Consider the following 14958-nt stretch of genomic DNA (forward strand, 5'->3'; position numbering starts at 1 on the left):
CAAGTTGTAGGCAAATTTATTTGCCATGTTTGTGGGAGGGGAGGCTTGTTAACGGCCCTATTTATGGACGTCCTCGGGCCCTAGGGTGACGTCAGCATGCCGGCTTTTCACCCACCCACCCCAACCATCTTATGGTTATTTCATATTAGGGTAGCCCTTTTAGGTTGCCCTACTACAGCAGTTATGGCATAACTCAACTGCTAGGCATAGCTAGCGTGAGGTAGGTCAGGTACGTTTTTGATAGCCAATTCGACCACAAATAATAATTACCGGTATATTAGTAATGTTTTTTATTATTTTTTGCATTAAAAAAAAAAAGTTTAGAAAATCAGTAATTTCTATTATGAGAACCAAAGGCATAGAAGTAACCTAACATTCAACAGGTCTCCTTATCAGCAGGGATGTGGACTACACTTTCCTGCGTTCCTGAGCTTACATGGCAATAAGTAGAACTTGTCTGCATTCTTCTAAAAGTCTCAGGGGAAGAATAGATTTTCCTCCTTCTTTTACTGTCATTCTCAGTGAATCCCCATAAGTCCTAAATTCTGTCTGATGCTGTCAGCTTTATTAACAGACATTTCCTGGTCTAAAGGGAGAATCTAATTCACAAATATATCTGAGTCAGTCTAATAAATGGCTCTCAATTACTATCCATTGGGGAGGGGGGATACTGTATGCCAGGAAGAGCCATGGTGACTCAAAGAATGAATTACCAAAGATGTTTTCATTACCTGCCACCCACCTAAAGTCAATACTATTCGCCTGTGCAGCCACCTAGAGAAAGTATATATAAGACAGGTGTATGGATATCAAATGATGCTCTCACTGTAACCCGCCTGCACATCTTACATCAGTGTTGGGATAAGTCCAGCTCACCAGGGGTAAGCTAGAAGAAAATCTGGTATCTATATACTTTACTTGTATTTCTTCCTTTCTTATTGCCATGTGTATGCATGTTGTTTAGTAGCTTTTCTTAGATACTGTAATGCACCGTACACAAAATATTCATAGACCATTCCCTATGGCACAATTTTCTCACTACATTGAGACTTTAAGAACATTCTTTAGATACATAAGATATATAAATGACAGTGAATACGCTGACAGGTACACACATTATATACATATACATTATACTGGCTACATTGGGTTTACACACATTATAAAACATAGAAATTATACTGAAAATATTGAGAGTTTACACACATTATATCAAATTATATACATATGTACATGATACAGTCTACAAGCATTTTATATTTACAGTATATATATATTATACTGAATACATTGACACTCTACATACATATATATGCATTTACATACATAAGTACATTATAGAGACTACCTCCAGTGTGTGTATATATATAATGAACACATTGAGAGTCTACAATAATTATATCTATCTATCTATCTATCTATTGATCTCATATCTATCTATCCATCTCCTATCTATCTATCTATCTATCTATCTATCTATCTATCTATCTATCTCATATCTATCCATCTCCTATTTATTGATCTCATATCTATCTATCCATCTCCTATCTATCTATCTATCTATCTATCTATCCATCTCCTATCTATCTATCTATCTATCTATCTATCTATCTATCTATCTATCCATCTCCTATCTATCTATCTATCTATCTATCTATCTATCCATCTCCTATCTATCTATCTATCTATCTATCTATCTATCCATCTCCTATCTATCTATCTATCTATCTATCTATCCATCTCCTATCTATCTATCTATCTCCTATCTATCCATCTCCTACTTATTGATCTCATATCTATATATCCATATCCTATCTATCTCCTATCTATCTATCTATCTATCTATCTATCTATCTATCTATCTATCTATCTATCTATCTATCTATCTATCTATCCATCCATCCATCCATCCACCTATTATACTGAATACATTGACAGTTTACCCACCTTATATACCTGTATACATTAGGCAGTTGTTAGGCTTCTCATGTATACTTTGATGTAGTCCCTCCACCTTACCCTTCCCCCATTCCCTAAATAACATATTCACCTGTAGATCCCAGTCTCTTACATCTGATTACACAACCTTCTCTGGTGCTTCACTTCCAAAGATATGTCATGCAAATATGGACAGACGATTCATGTTTGTTACAGGAATGTGTCTGGTATGCTTTCACAGTCTGTCTTAAAACAAGTAATAGGCAAAAGATGCACAGAACCTGTCAGAACTACAAGTCCCAGCAAGTCAAACAACTTCATTGCACTGCACTGTACCTTTAGTCCCCTGTAAACTCTAGAATAAATGTGCACTTACTGTCACTGTACTGACTGTAGGTAGGTATTGCACGTGGTGTGGGCAGTATCTACAACATCTGCATGCCGTAGCTGTTACATTGCACCGAATCCCAGCAAGTGCCAGGCAGACCTTGTGAGTTTCCTAAACCCGACAATAATGATGAAGGAAGAAAGCTGAGTAAATCCCAAACAAAGCCAGGATTGTATCATCTGCATTGTTAATACCTTTTCTAATCCGGAGCTATAAATGTGCCCTGGAAGATGTGGGATGAGAGGCAGCCTGGAGGGTGGAGAGTCTGGCCACTCAATTAGGGAGGCCAGTCATTAGTGGCTGTGCCCTGGGAGGAGGGTGTGCTAGTTGGATGGATTATAACAGCTGGAGAAAGGGATGAGTGCGGGTTGTTTGATCGTTAATGGGAATTTAGCAGTAGTTATCTTCATCAGCAGCAGCTTCTCCTCCTCCTCCTCCTCAGCTTTGTCTTTTGCATTACTTCAGTACCCCTCTGACTGCTTGAAGTTCTTCCTAGGAACACCCCAGGGTCCTGTATTGTCCAAGATCACCATGAGCAGCCCGAAGATGATGAAGGGCAGAAGCTAGCATGTGTAACCCTTGTCTTCCTCCCTCTCTCTTCCCTAGGATCGCAAAGGGAGAGATGCAGAGGGCGAGGAAATGGCAGGCAGTACTGGCCATCTCCTTCTTGCTGGTCACCTCCTCTGTCCAGGGCATCAGTGAAGCGCAGTCTGGAGAGAGGAGAACTCTTCTAGATCTTATTGTGCAGGTCATTGGGGACAGTAGCACTAGCAGAGAAAGTGGCAAAGTCATTACCAGGCGGTACAGCGAGGGGACTGCTTACTCTACAGAGCATGGTGGCAACCACAGACTGTCCTCCAGGGAGAGAACTTCTCCAAGGACCAGCAGCAAGAGACCTTCAGGTAAGTGAATCTCCTCCTAAGCTTCCTGATCTCTGCCCCTTCCATTCATGCACAGGAAAAGCACCAAGTTTCTACAGTGTAATCCAATCCTTAAGACATCTAGTAGTTTTATCTCCCTCCAGAGTCTCTAATCGCTTTAGAGGGGATTTCATGCTGGTATCAGGCTTGGATTCAGCACTGACTATCTACTGTATCTTCACACTGCTGAGCATTACTCTCAGACAGCCTGTGCTAATCTGACCATACACAATGCAATGATTTTTAAGGAGAAACATCACAAATTCACAATTCTCCCATGGTAAAGAACTTGTCATGTGCTTGGTGAAATAATGTGTCAGGTATTGTGGTTACAACTGTCAGACCAAATCTGTAAATGCCTAACTCTTGTCAGGAGACAATGGGGCTCTTGTAGTTCTCAATCAATGTTCTACAGCAAATTCCTATGATCTTCTTTCAGCAGGATTTTATCTTTAGCCTCATGATTTTTCTATAACTATTATTACACATTGACACAAGTTGCGCTATTGATCATTGATATTCTTTATTCACACTTGTTTGACCAAACACAACATGAATACTCTCGGTACCAGCATGAAAAACAGCACAAATCTATGCAGAATGTCACACATCATTTTGTTCCTTGTTTCAGAACTCCTCTGAGGCTGATCATTTATCAGTTAATATGTATGGCTCAACATTTTGTAACTTATAGGAGTCCTAGTTTAGCAACTTTTTCTACATAAAAAAGTCTAGCATTTGTATGTATATTTGCAGCTTTTGGCAAGGATAGCTACTAGAGATGAGTGAGTTTCCCAAAATGTATTTTTGGGTCAGATTCGGTCATATGGGTTGTCAGATTCAGTTCAAATAAGTTCAGCCAGAACTGAAAGTTCCTCAGTGGACCTGGAATGACATGTAAGACACCCTGGGGTCTCCTAGGATTGTATCCAACCTCTTTCCAGATTTAACGCCAAGACAGCAGTAGTAATGTCAAAGTGAGAGTGACATATATGGCTATGGGTAAATGGATGGAAGCCAGCAGTAACAAGGAGACTGTTTAATATCACACTGCACTGTCTGATTTTTTTAAAAAAAAATTCTGATTGGTGGCAGATGTCCTCTTCTTGGTTTAGACAGAGTATGGAACTCCAGCTCACCTGAGTTAGGATACAAGCTGAGCCCAAATAGGTCTGAATCAGGCCCGCTCAAACAATGTAGGAAGATCCAGCACAGGTCATAAAATCCATGAGTTCTTTATTGAAGATTCAAATCAATACATGTATGTATGGGGACAGAGCCTCCGATAACGCGTTTTGGGCATATCAGATGGAGAAAAGTGGTATGTGCACCTGACATAGAGTATATCTACCGAGTCCACATACCACTTGTCTCCGGTTATGACTAATGACATCTAATATGTTCGAAACACGTTAACAGGAGTATCGGAGGCTCTGTAACCACACATGTATGTATTAATTAGAATCCTCAATAAAGAACTCATGAATTTTATGACCTGTGCTGGATCTTCCAACACGTCCTCTTCTTGGTTGTCTGATCCGTAAAATCATGGGCACCATTTGGAATGATTCATGTAGAATGAATCACTGATGTTTCGGATTCCCCGAAATGTGTATTTGAGTAATTTGTAACAAATTTGATTAGCGTAGAATTATTTTTTCTCATCTCTAAAAGCTACACATCTTGCTGTGAGTGTCTGGAAAGGAATTTCTGTGCACGCAGTACATTTTGTTTTAATGTGAAGCACTATGTGTGATTTTAAGAGCATGGTATGATATTTCTAAAACACAGCAGGCTCTATGAGGCACATTTATCCCATACGCCCGTCTTGATACCTGCGTGCTGGGATGCCTCTTAATAAATGTGTCGCTTCTCTGCTAGTCCATGCACCAGATAGGGGTTGGCATAGACTTCAGCTGTAACTTATACCAGTTTCTGCAAAGCCCCATTCCACTGAGCTCCCCCTACTTTGGGGTCACTTTACAAAATCTCAAAAAGTCGCTGATTATGGCCCATATATGGCATATCCCATAATTTGTGACTTTTTTTATGCCAAAAACAATAGTGGCATAAACACTGCTGAATGCCCCTCTATGTGAAGCATTTTTTCTCCCATAGACCTCCAAGTAGTAAAGAACTTAATGAAAAAAACTGCCCTGTGTTGCATGTCTTTTCCTTTTTGCATGTTTTAGGCTGTAGGTTTTTATCTTCTTAGGCCATGTTCACATCTGTATCCGTTACAGATTCTGTCACATTGCAATCAGCTGTATTCTCCTGGTAAAGCAATGGGCACCTTGCAGGCATTGACAGCCCCAATCGTACTCAAGGCGGTCAATAGGGCACGATAGGTGTCCATCCCATGACCGTTCCAGCACTGCATCATGGTTTCAGTTATAAACAGATGGGAACAGGGCCTTGCTGATGTTTTTGAAAATGTGTTTAACACGAGATTGTGACGTTCTCTGTGCACGTCTATTATGAATGCAGTTTCTTACATTTTCTGGCAAAGTGTAGAACTGAAGGGTCCTTGCTTCTATAGACACATGTAGGCCAATGCATTTATGAGAAAATACTGCCACCTTGCAGCTGTGGTGTTAAGCTGCAATAGTTAGTTTTCCTGTCCTAACCCATATTCGTATTCATCACTGTACGGTCTAGACTAAAGTAAAAAGATTGTAACTACCGGAGAATAATTTCTAAGGCATTTTGGTTGATTTTTTTTTAAATGCAGCTAAAAACATAAGTGAAGGAAGTTGAAAAGCACAATGCAAAATCATATGTGAACAAGCTCTTAACTCTCACAAGTCACCGAGTGCCATTATACCTTCTGTTTTGCACACAAGGATTTAAAGGGAACCTGTCACCAGGATTTTGTGTATAGAGCTGAGGACATGGGTTGCTAGATGGCCGCTAGCACATCCGCAATACCCAGTCCCCATAGCTCTGTGTGCTTTTATTGTGTAAAAAAAATGATTTGATACATATGCAAATTAACCTAAGATGAGTCCTGTCCCTGACTCATCTCCAGGACAGGACTCATCTCAGGTTAATTTGCATATGTATCAAATCAGGTTTTTTTTTAACAATAAAAGCACACAGAGCTATGGGGACTGGGTATTGCGGATGTGCTAGCGGCCATCGAGCAACCCATGTCATCAGCTCTATACACAAAATTCCGGTGACAGGTTCCCTTTAAGTAGTGGAACAGAGAATATGTAAAATATGAACGCAGTAAATTTTCATGGATTACCTACTGTAAGTCTAACACCGGTGCCTTGCAGCCCTGGGGTCCTGGGATCGAATCTGACTGGGGAGTATATTAACATGGAATTTGTATGTTCTCCTCATATTTGCGTGAGTTTTTCTCTGGGTAATCCAGTTCCTTACCCACATCAAAAATATACAGACAGATAAATTGACTTCCTACGAAATTGACCCTAGTGTGCATTGTGTGTCGGGGTCGACAGCCGCTGACTTTCAAGAGAGTTGCCCCAGCTACATAACTATCCCTGCAGTTTCAGTCCTTGGGTGAAAAGCACATTAAAAATTCTTTGTCATTATTTCCCAAGCCTTCACATCAGTTTGAAAAGCAAAGGAAAGTCAAATTGGCTTCAGCTGCATTCTCCATAAGTAAATGTGCTTCACAGATGACTTTTTACATTTATAGATCAGGTTATTGTTTTGTCCCCGGACCATGCAGGGAGAAGAATTGATGTATAATGGGATGTAACACAGTGGAAAGGTTTTTGTGATGAACTGATGTCTCTGTCCAGTGAGTTAATTTGAAACAAAAGCCAATAACTCTGGTCTAGTTTCTGCCTCACTTGGTAAAAACCCAATTCAGTGCTAGAGGAGGACAAATCAATGACTAAGGCCCTTCCCCCAGCTAACATTTGTTTAGACTGCTCACCTATTAAACGACACCATGAGTCACCATCTACCCAGAAATATATGTTCTCCTGAGCTATCCTAGTTATGTACAGTTTACTAGATATGGATAGCTTGTGCAAGCATAGGGATGTCTTCTTTGACAAGTGCTCTACTGGAAACATCTAGTCACTAAGGGCCCTTTAACACCGGTCAAGTATTGGGCCAGTCTTCCGAACGCTCATTGGCCTATATAAAGGTGCCGTTGATCACTCAACAAATGTGCACAATGCTCTTTTGTTGGGCGATATTAGCCCATTTAATTCTAGGAGCATGTTAGCATATACTGTAAGTTGGAAGAGATTCCTGGAGTCTGCATTAAACAGTACACCACAAATGCGCTGTGAACTTAGTCTAAACCAGTTACTCTATGCAGTACGTGTAGCCATAAATTTTGCATGGACAATTTGATGCAGGCAGAGAAACATACGTCAGTAAGAAGCTATGATAAATGTATGTAGTTGACTTCACTTAAGCATGCCATTCATCTCTGTATCGTAAACCATGGAAGGCACATCATACGATCATCGTAAAGTAGCATAACAAATGGCTTATCATGCACTATTAAATATTTACTCCTCTAATCTCTGAATCTTAGACTTGGAAAATTAGGAATGAACTCTGTTTTTAAGGCCACTTTACACTGCTCGATGGAGAAGATGATTGTTGGGAAGGGAACGTTCCTTCCTGACAATCATCTGCTCATGAGCGGAGTGGACCTCTTCATTTACATGCAGCAATCTCCTCCATTGTATGGAGAGGAGCGATCACTAATCCCATCACTCGTCCCCATACAGACTCATTGTTTTCTGGCAGCAGAGTGCTATCTGCTGCTGGAAAACGATGATTTAGGTGTCCGCATAAATGATCCTATTACCCACCCGAGGAACATACGTTTTGCTCGTTCATTAGGTAATCTGCAGCACCTTTATACCGGTAGATTTATTCTAACCAGTGTTCGTACGAATGTTCGTAAGGGATAATCTGCCCGAACACCAGGCATTCTAAAGGAGCCATTGACTAATTCTTGTCAGAGGTCTAGGATTGTTGGTTCCTAGACGATAACTAGTTTCATTCAAGGTGGTGTTACTTTATAAATAAGGCACAGGGAAAGCTCCAATTCATTCTCTAGTTAAAGTGTTAGTGAATGCTACAGATGATACCATAGTATATTATTTACTGGCCTATAGAGTTATTTTTGTTGATAACATTCTTTGCCTATCCTCCCAGCAATCAGAGCCCCACCAATCTCTAAAACAGGAGATCCCAGACACTGTATGCAGAGGTGGTCAATCATGCATGCTGCCACCGTAACAACTCACCCAGCAGTTTTGGCAAGTTTTGAAGATCTTTATAGAGTGAGGGCACACAGTGGACAGATAGTAAATGTCTACTGGAATTATAATTTGCCAGAAATTCCAGAATGTATCTTTAAAGCAGCATATGGTCCACTGACACTTTCTTGACAAGCATACGTACGGAACTGTTTTCGGAACTCATATAGAAGTAAATGGAGAGAGCTACAGATGTGCAGTCACTTCTCCATTCCTAGCTGCTACGGGACCAAGACCTGTTCTTGAACATTTATGACATATCCTGTCAATATGTAAAAAATGTATAGATTGGCTATACGCAAATACAGAAAAAAGTCTCTATCACAGAACATTCATAATTTATTACAGCTTCTATATACTGTATCCCTATAAATCTTGATCCAATCGTTTCTGTTAAGGTCAGGAATTTTATAGAAAATATTTAAAGTGAATTGACTCTTTTTTCCCCCAAGATGGATCTAATAAATATCTCCATCTCTTGAAAGCAATAAACATGAGCACGCATTATATAAAGCACAATTTCCTTTAAAAATAGAATAAAATCAGAATTGTGGAGGAAACTGATTCCATATGTATCCAGGTCCAAATGTGAGTCCCTATGTTCTCTATTATTGATTCCAGCTAAGATCTGAGAATGCATTGATAGTCTACGCAGACGTTTCTTCATCTTCTATGCACCGATAACACATGTAACATCTGTATTAAGACACACTCCACCTCAACTCAAATTGTTAACTTCTGCGTTGTTTTGGGGTCCATTTTATAAAATTGCCAACAACTCTAATAATAGCTAGCCAAATCCCTAGAGTTTTCACACATTGATTACATGAAGCCAAATATATACGGCAGCTCTGAGGTGTCGTAGATTTCTGTTGAGGCGCACGGACTGTAAGAGGATGAGCCTAATTTATGAGGACGCCTGCATCTCGCCAAAAATTAGGCACATCCTCCAGCAGCGCAGGGAATATCAAGACCAGTGCAGAGAGCGGTGGTCTTAATAAATCTCACCCAATGTATTTCACTTACATTGAAATAAATTTGACATGTTTTACATTACTACATATTGTTAGTTTATTACCCTATAATTACCAGAATATTACTTTTATAGCAGAGGGTAAAAGCACTAAGGCATAAAAAGGTAGATATTTGACAGTCTGGGAGAGATTTATGATATTGGCTATAAGAAAAATGTCCTCTGTTGCTCATAGCAACCAATCACAGCGCAGGTTTCAATCCTTATTATGCTCCCAGAGTTTAATATTGATGACCTATCATCAGGATAGGTCATCTTTGTATGATCAGTTGGGGGATCCAACACCTGACACCCCACCAAACAGGCTATGAGCTGTGCGCTACGATTGGCCAGCGCTGCAGCAAGGGACAACCCTAATACAAAAACTCTGCCCCGTACAACAGAGGGAGCTGCAGACACCGGAGCCTATACCGGGGCGAACGGAGCGGCGCCCAGACATACTAGTAAGTGCAGGGGGACCCCTGGGCGCCGCTCTGCCCACTGATATAGTTAGTTTTTAGTTTTTAAACTAGTGAAAGGTCCTCTTTAAGTTCAGTTGTGACTAACATTTATCTCTGTATACACACTTACACAGAGAACTTAAAGGGGCTCTCTGGACTTTTAATATTGATGACCTATCCTCAGGATAGGTCATTGATATCAGATCGGCGGGGGTCAGACACCCGGCACCCCCACTGATCAGCTGATTGAGGAGACGGTGTTCGCAGTGCGCACGTGCCGTATCCCTTCTCTCTTCCCGCTCTCCGCTGTGTGTCTATGGGCACACGCCGTCTCCTCAAACAGCTGATCGGCGGAGTTGCTGTGTGTCAGACCCCTGCCGATCTGATATTAATGACATAGGATAGGTCATCAATAGAGAAAGCCTGGACAACCCCTTTAAATTTATAAAATTACAAGCTTTATTGAATCTTTAAGAAAAAAAAATTATATATACAGTATATATATATATATATCAATCTGTTCACCTCCTTCTGCATTTTGTGGTAACAGGTTCTCTTTAAATAGGTTGTGTGACCCCCAAAACAAATGACTTCAGAACAGTATTGAAATGCAGGTAAAAAATGGACTCACCTACACGCCGTGGTCCGGAAGTAATAGAGACCAGAGCCTTGCCACTGGAACAGAGCAGTGTGGAATAGTCAAATGCATTTTCTTTTCTTCATTTGAACACTTCTGTGTAGTGCTGAAGTTATGAAGTGTACTGGTCAGACAGTTCTTCTATGTGTACATGTATGCAGGACCGGATTAAGCATGATGGAGGCCTCTGTGGAAAAAATCTGCTGCATTTGTGGAGGGGAAATGTGATGTCCCTGAGCTAAATGCCTGTCCGCTGCTGCCACTTTAAGGTCTGGCATAAATGCTGCTGCTAGTCAGTCCACAGTCTGGTATAAAAGCTATGGTCAGTCAGTAAGGTCAGGTGTAAGCTCTGCTTTCTGTCAGTTTATATTCTAGTGTAAATGCTGAGGTCAGTCAGTGCATAGTCTGGAGTAAACGCTGCGGTCAGTCAGTCCATAGTTCGGTGTAAATCCTGCAATCAGTCAGTCGACAGTCTGGTGTAAACACTGTGGTCAGTTCATAGTCCAGTGTAAATGCTGCAGTCAATCCATAGTCTAGTTTAAACACTGCGGTCAGTCAGTTCATAGTCTAGTGCAGGCATCCTCAAACTGCGGCCCTCCAGCTGTTGTAAAACTACAACTCCCACAATGCCCTGCTGTAGGCTGATACCTGTAGGCTGTTTGGGCAGGCTGGGAGTTGTAGTTTTGCAACAGCTGGAGGGCCGCAGTTTGAGGATGCCTGGTCTAGTGGAAACACTGAGGTCACTCATTCCATAGTCTAGTCTAAATCCTGCAATCAGTCAGTCCACAGTCTGGTGTAAATGCTGTGGTCAGATCATAGACCAGTGTAAATGCTGCGGTCAGTCCATAGTCCAGTGTAAACACTGCAGTCAGTCAGTCCATAGTCTGGTGTAAGCTCTGCTTTAAGTCAGTCTATATGACGCTGTGGTCAGTCAGTCTATAGTCTGGAGTAAATGCTACAGTCTGGCATAAAAGCTATGGTCAGTCAGTGCATAGTCTGGTGTAAGCTCTCCTTTATGTCAGTCTATATTCTAATGTAAATGCTGAGGTCAGTCAGTCCATAGTCTGGAGTAAACGCTGCGGTCAGTCAGTCCATAGTTCAGTGTAAATCCTGCAATCAATTAGTCGACAGTCTGGTGTAAACGCTGTGGTCAGTTCATAGTCCAGTGTAAATGCTGCAGTCAATCCATAGTCTAGTTTAAACACTGCGGTCAGTCAGTCCATAGTCTAGTGGAAACACTGAGGTCGCTCATTCCATAGTCTAGTGTAAATCCTGCAATCAGTCAGTCCACAGTCTGGTGTAAATGCTGTGGTCAGTTCATAGTCCAGTGTGAATGCTGCGGTCAGTCCATAGTCTAGTGTAAACACTGCAGTCAGTTAGTTCATAATCCAGTGTAAACACTGCAACCAGTCAGTCCATAGTCTGGTGTAAGCTCTCATTTATGTCTGTCTATATTCTAGTGTAAATGCTGAGGTCAGTCAGTCCATAGTCTGGTTTAAATGCTGCAGTCAGTCAGTCAGTCCATAGTCTGGAGTAAACACAGCGGTCAGCCAGTCCATATTCTGGTGTAAATGCTGCAGTCAGTCAGTTCATAGTCCAGTGTAAATCCTGCAATCAGTCAGTCCATAGTCTAGTGTAAACAATGCAGTCAGTCTATAGTCTAGTGTAAATGCTGTGGTAAGTCTATAGTCTAGTGCAGGGCTGGCCAACCTGCGGCTCTCCAGCTGTTGTAAAACTACAATTCCAACCATGCCCTGCTGTAGGCTGATAGCTGTAGGCTGTCTGGGCATGCTGGGAGTTGTAGTTTTGCAACAGCTGGAGAGCCGCAGGTTGGCCAGCCCTGGTCTAGTGTAAACACTGCAGTCAGTCTATAGTCCAGTGTAAATGCTGCGGTCAGTCTATAGTCTAGTGTAAACACTGTGGTCAGTCAGTCCATGGTCTAGTGTAAACACTGTGGTCAGTCAGTCCATGGTCTAGTGTAAACACTGCAGTCAGTCTATAGTCTAGTGTAAATGCTGCGGTCAGTCTATAGTCTAGTGTAAACACTGTGGTCAGTCAGTCCATGGTCTAGTGTAAACACTGTGGTCAGTCAGTCCATGGTCTAGTGTAAACACTGCAGTCAGTCTATAGTCTAGTGTAAATGCTGCGGTCAGTCTATAGTCTAGTGTAAACACTGGTCAGTCAGTCCATGGTCTAGTGTAAACACTGTGGTCAGTCAGTCCATGGTCTAGTGTAAACACTGCAGTCAGTCTATAGTCCAGTGTAAATGCTGCGGTCAGTTTATAGTCTAGTGTAAACACTGTGGTCAGTCAGTCCATGGTCTAGTGTAAACACTGTGGTCAGTCAGTCCATGGTCTAGTGTAAACACTGCAGTCAGTCTATAGTCTAGTGTAAATGCTGCGGTCAGTCTATAGTCTAGTGTAAACACTGTGGTCAGTCAGTCCATGGTCTAGTGTAAACACCGCAGTCAGTCTATAGTCTAGTGTATACTCTTTTTGTATTTCACTTATAATTATTATTTTTAATTTAAAAATAATTTGTATCTTTAATGCATTTTACCAAAGAACCTAAGGCTTTTAGCCTGGAGACAAGATAGATCATTCTGAAAGGGGCAGCACTAAGTGGCAGGGCTCTGTGAGGGGATATGGGCAAGAGGAAGACACTACCTAGCAGGATTATCTGGGGGGAGTAGGAACAGGGGAACTCTGGCCCCCCTCCAACAATCACTTACCAAACATAAGAGCTCCTCATGCAGCCACTTCTTGTTGGCGAAATCTTCTTTCTTCTGTTGCCAGCTGCGAGGACCTGCCATATTGTCCAATTCATTTCCCATGTTATTTCAGTGCCAATCGAGGCAGCATGGTTTTGTACTACTGGCCAAAGAAAAATTTCTCTTCTCTGAAACAGAGGAGAGATAAAAGGTTCTCTGGCCAGTGCTGTGTGTTTCATACAGTACTAGGAGCAGTAGAAGTGGGCATACTGTAGGTGCAGAAGCTGCTCACTCGTGTTTAGGGCCTAGTTTAACATGTAGTGCCTTGCTGCTCCTGCAAGTCACTGACATATACAGGTTGACATATGCCCTGGGGTGTGCGACCCGTGTGCCCTCCCTTCGATCCGGCCCTGCACGACAGTACTGTGCAATTTACAATATAATATAGCATATAAACTGAGAATACCTTACCGAATAATGTTGTGCAAATCCAGGCACAACACTAGGAAATGACGTGGTCTATCCTATAGAGAGGATAGGTCAGGCTGCTGCGCTTGTTCGCTGGGATCCTCCAGATGGAGTGCGGAATACACTTAGGAACATATTCGCTCAACAAGGAGCAGAAAAAGAAAAACAAAAGTGCGCTGCTCTGCTATCTATAAAAGTTATTTATTAAAAACAGACATAAAACACTATAAAACACTAAAATTAAAAGACTAGCTACGCTTTTCAGTGGCGGGCCGCCACCTTCATCAGGCTGTCCACTTTTGTTTTTCTTTCTCTGCTACTTGTTGAGCGAATATGTTCCAATGTGTAGATTAGTAACACTTGAGAATAGCATCAGGATCAGGATGTCTCTGCTGTACTTTGGTGTAACTCTGGTTGTATACACTATTTATAAGCCTAATGTATCTACCATAACACCACTGAGATGACCACCCAAAATTGCATTGAAAAGTTGTCTTCTGGAGGTGAATATAAAGTGGCACTGAAAATGTAAAACAGAAAATCTGTTTTGGATAAGGAGTTGGTCTTCTCAAAGAGGTCATCTCCTGGAAAAAAGTTTACGATTTAGTTTTTAGTTGTTTTAATAATTTTTCTATTTAACATTGGTTCTCTTGAGCTTAACCCTCTCTCATATATATTGTTACTGCTCCTTCTCATTTTCTACCTCAGGCTGAAATCCTAAGGCCTCTTTCACACGGGCGAGATTTCCGCGCGGGTGCAATGCGTGAGGTGAACGCATTGCACCCGCACTGAATCCGGACCCATTCATTTCTATGGGGCTGTGCACACGAGCAGTGATTTTCACGCATTACTTGTGAGTTGCGTGAAAATCACAGCATGCTCTATTTTGTGCGTTTTTCGCGCAACACAGGCCCCATAGAAGTGAATTGGGCTGCGTGAAATTCGCAAGCAACTGCAAGCAAGTGCGGATGCAGTGTGATTTTCACGCATGGTTGCTAGGAGATGATCGGGATGGGGACCCGATCATTATATTATTTTCCCTTATAACATGGTTATAAGGGAAAATAATAGCATTCTTAAAACAGAATGCTTAGTAAATTAGGGCTGGATGGGTTAAAAAAATATAACTAAAAATTTAACTCGCCTTAATCCACTTGTTCGCG

The 14958-nt window shown here is 41.5% G+C and overlaps 1 protein-coding gene across 2 annotated transcripts in view; it reads left to right on the forward strand.

Moving 5' to 3' along the window:
* Nucleotides 1-2687: 2687 nt before the first annotated feature.
* ALKAL1 (ALK and LTK ligand 1) overlaps nucleotides 2688-14958 on the forward strand; it is a 109219-nt gene continuing 96948 nt past the window's right edge. For both annotated transcript variants that reach the window (XM_040433487.1, XM_040433488.1), the window contains exon 1: nucleotides 2688-3228. In XM_040433487.1, coding sequence (XP_040289421.1) covers nucleotides 2895-3228 — 334 coding nt within the window. In that variant the 5' untranslated portion in view covers nucleotides 2688-2894. The remainder of the gene's footprint in view (nucleotides 3229-14958) is intronic.

Source organism: Bufo bufo, chromosome 5, assembly GCF_905171765.1.
Source record: "Bufo bufo chromosome 5, aBufBuf1.1, whole genome shotgun sequence".
Classification (NCBI taxonomy): Eukaryota; Metazoa; Chordata; class Amphibia; order Anura; family Bufonidae; genus Bufo; species Bufo bufo.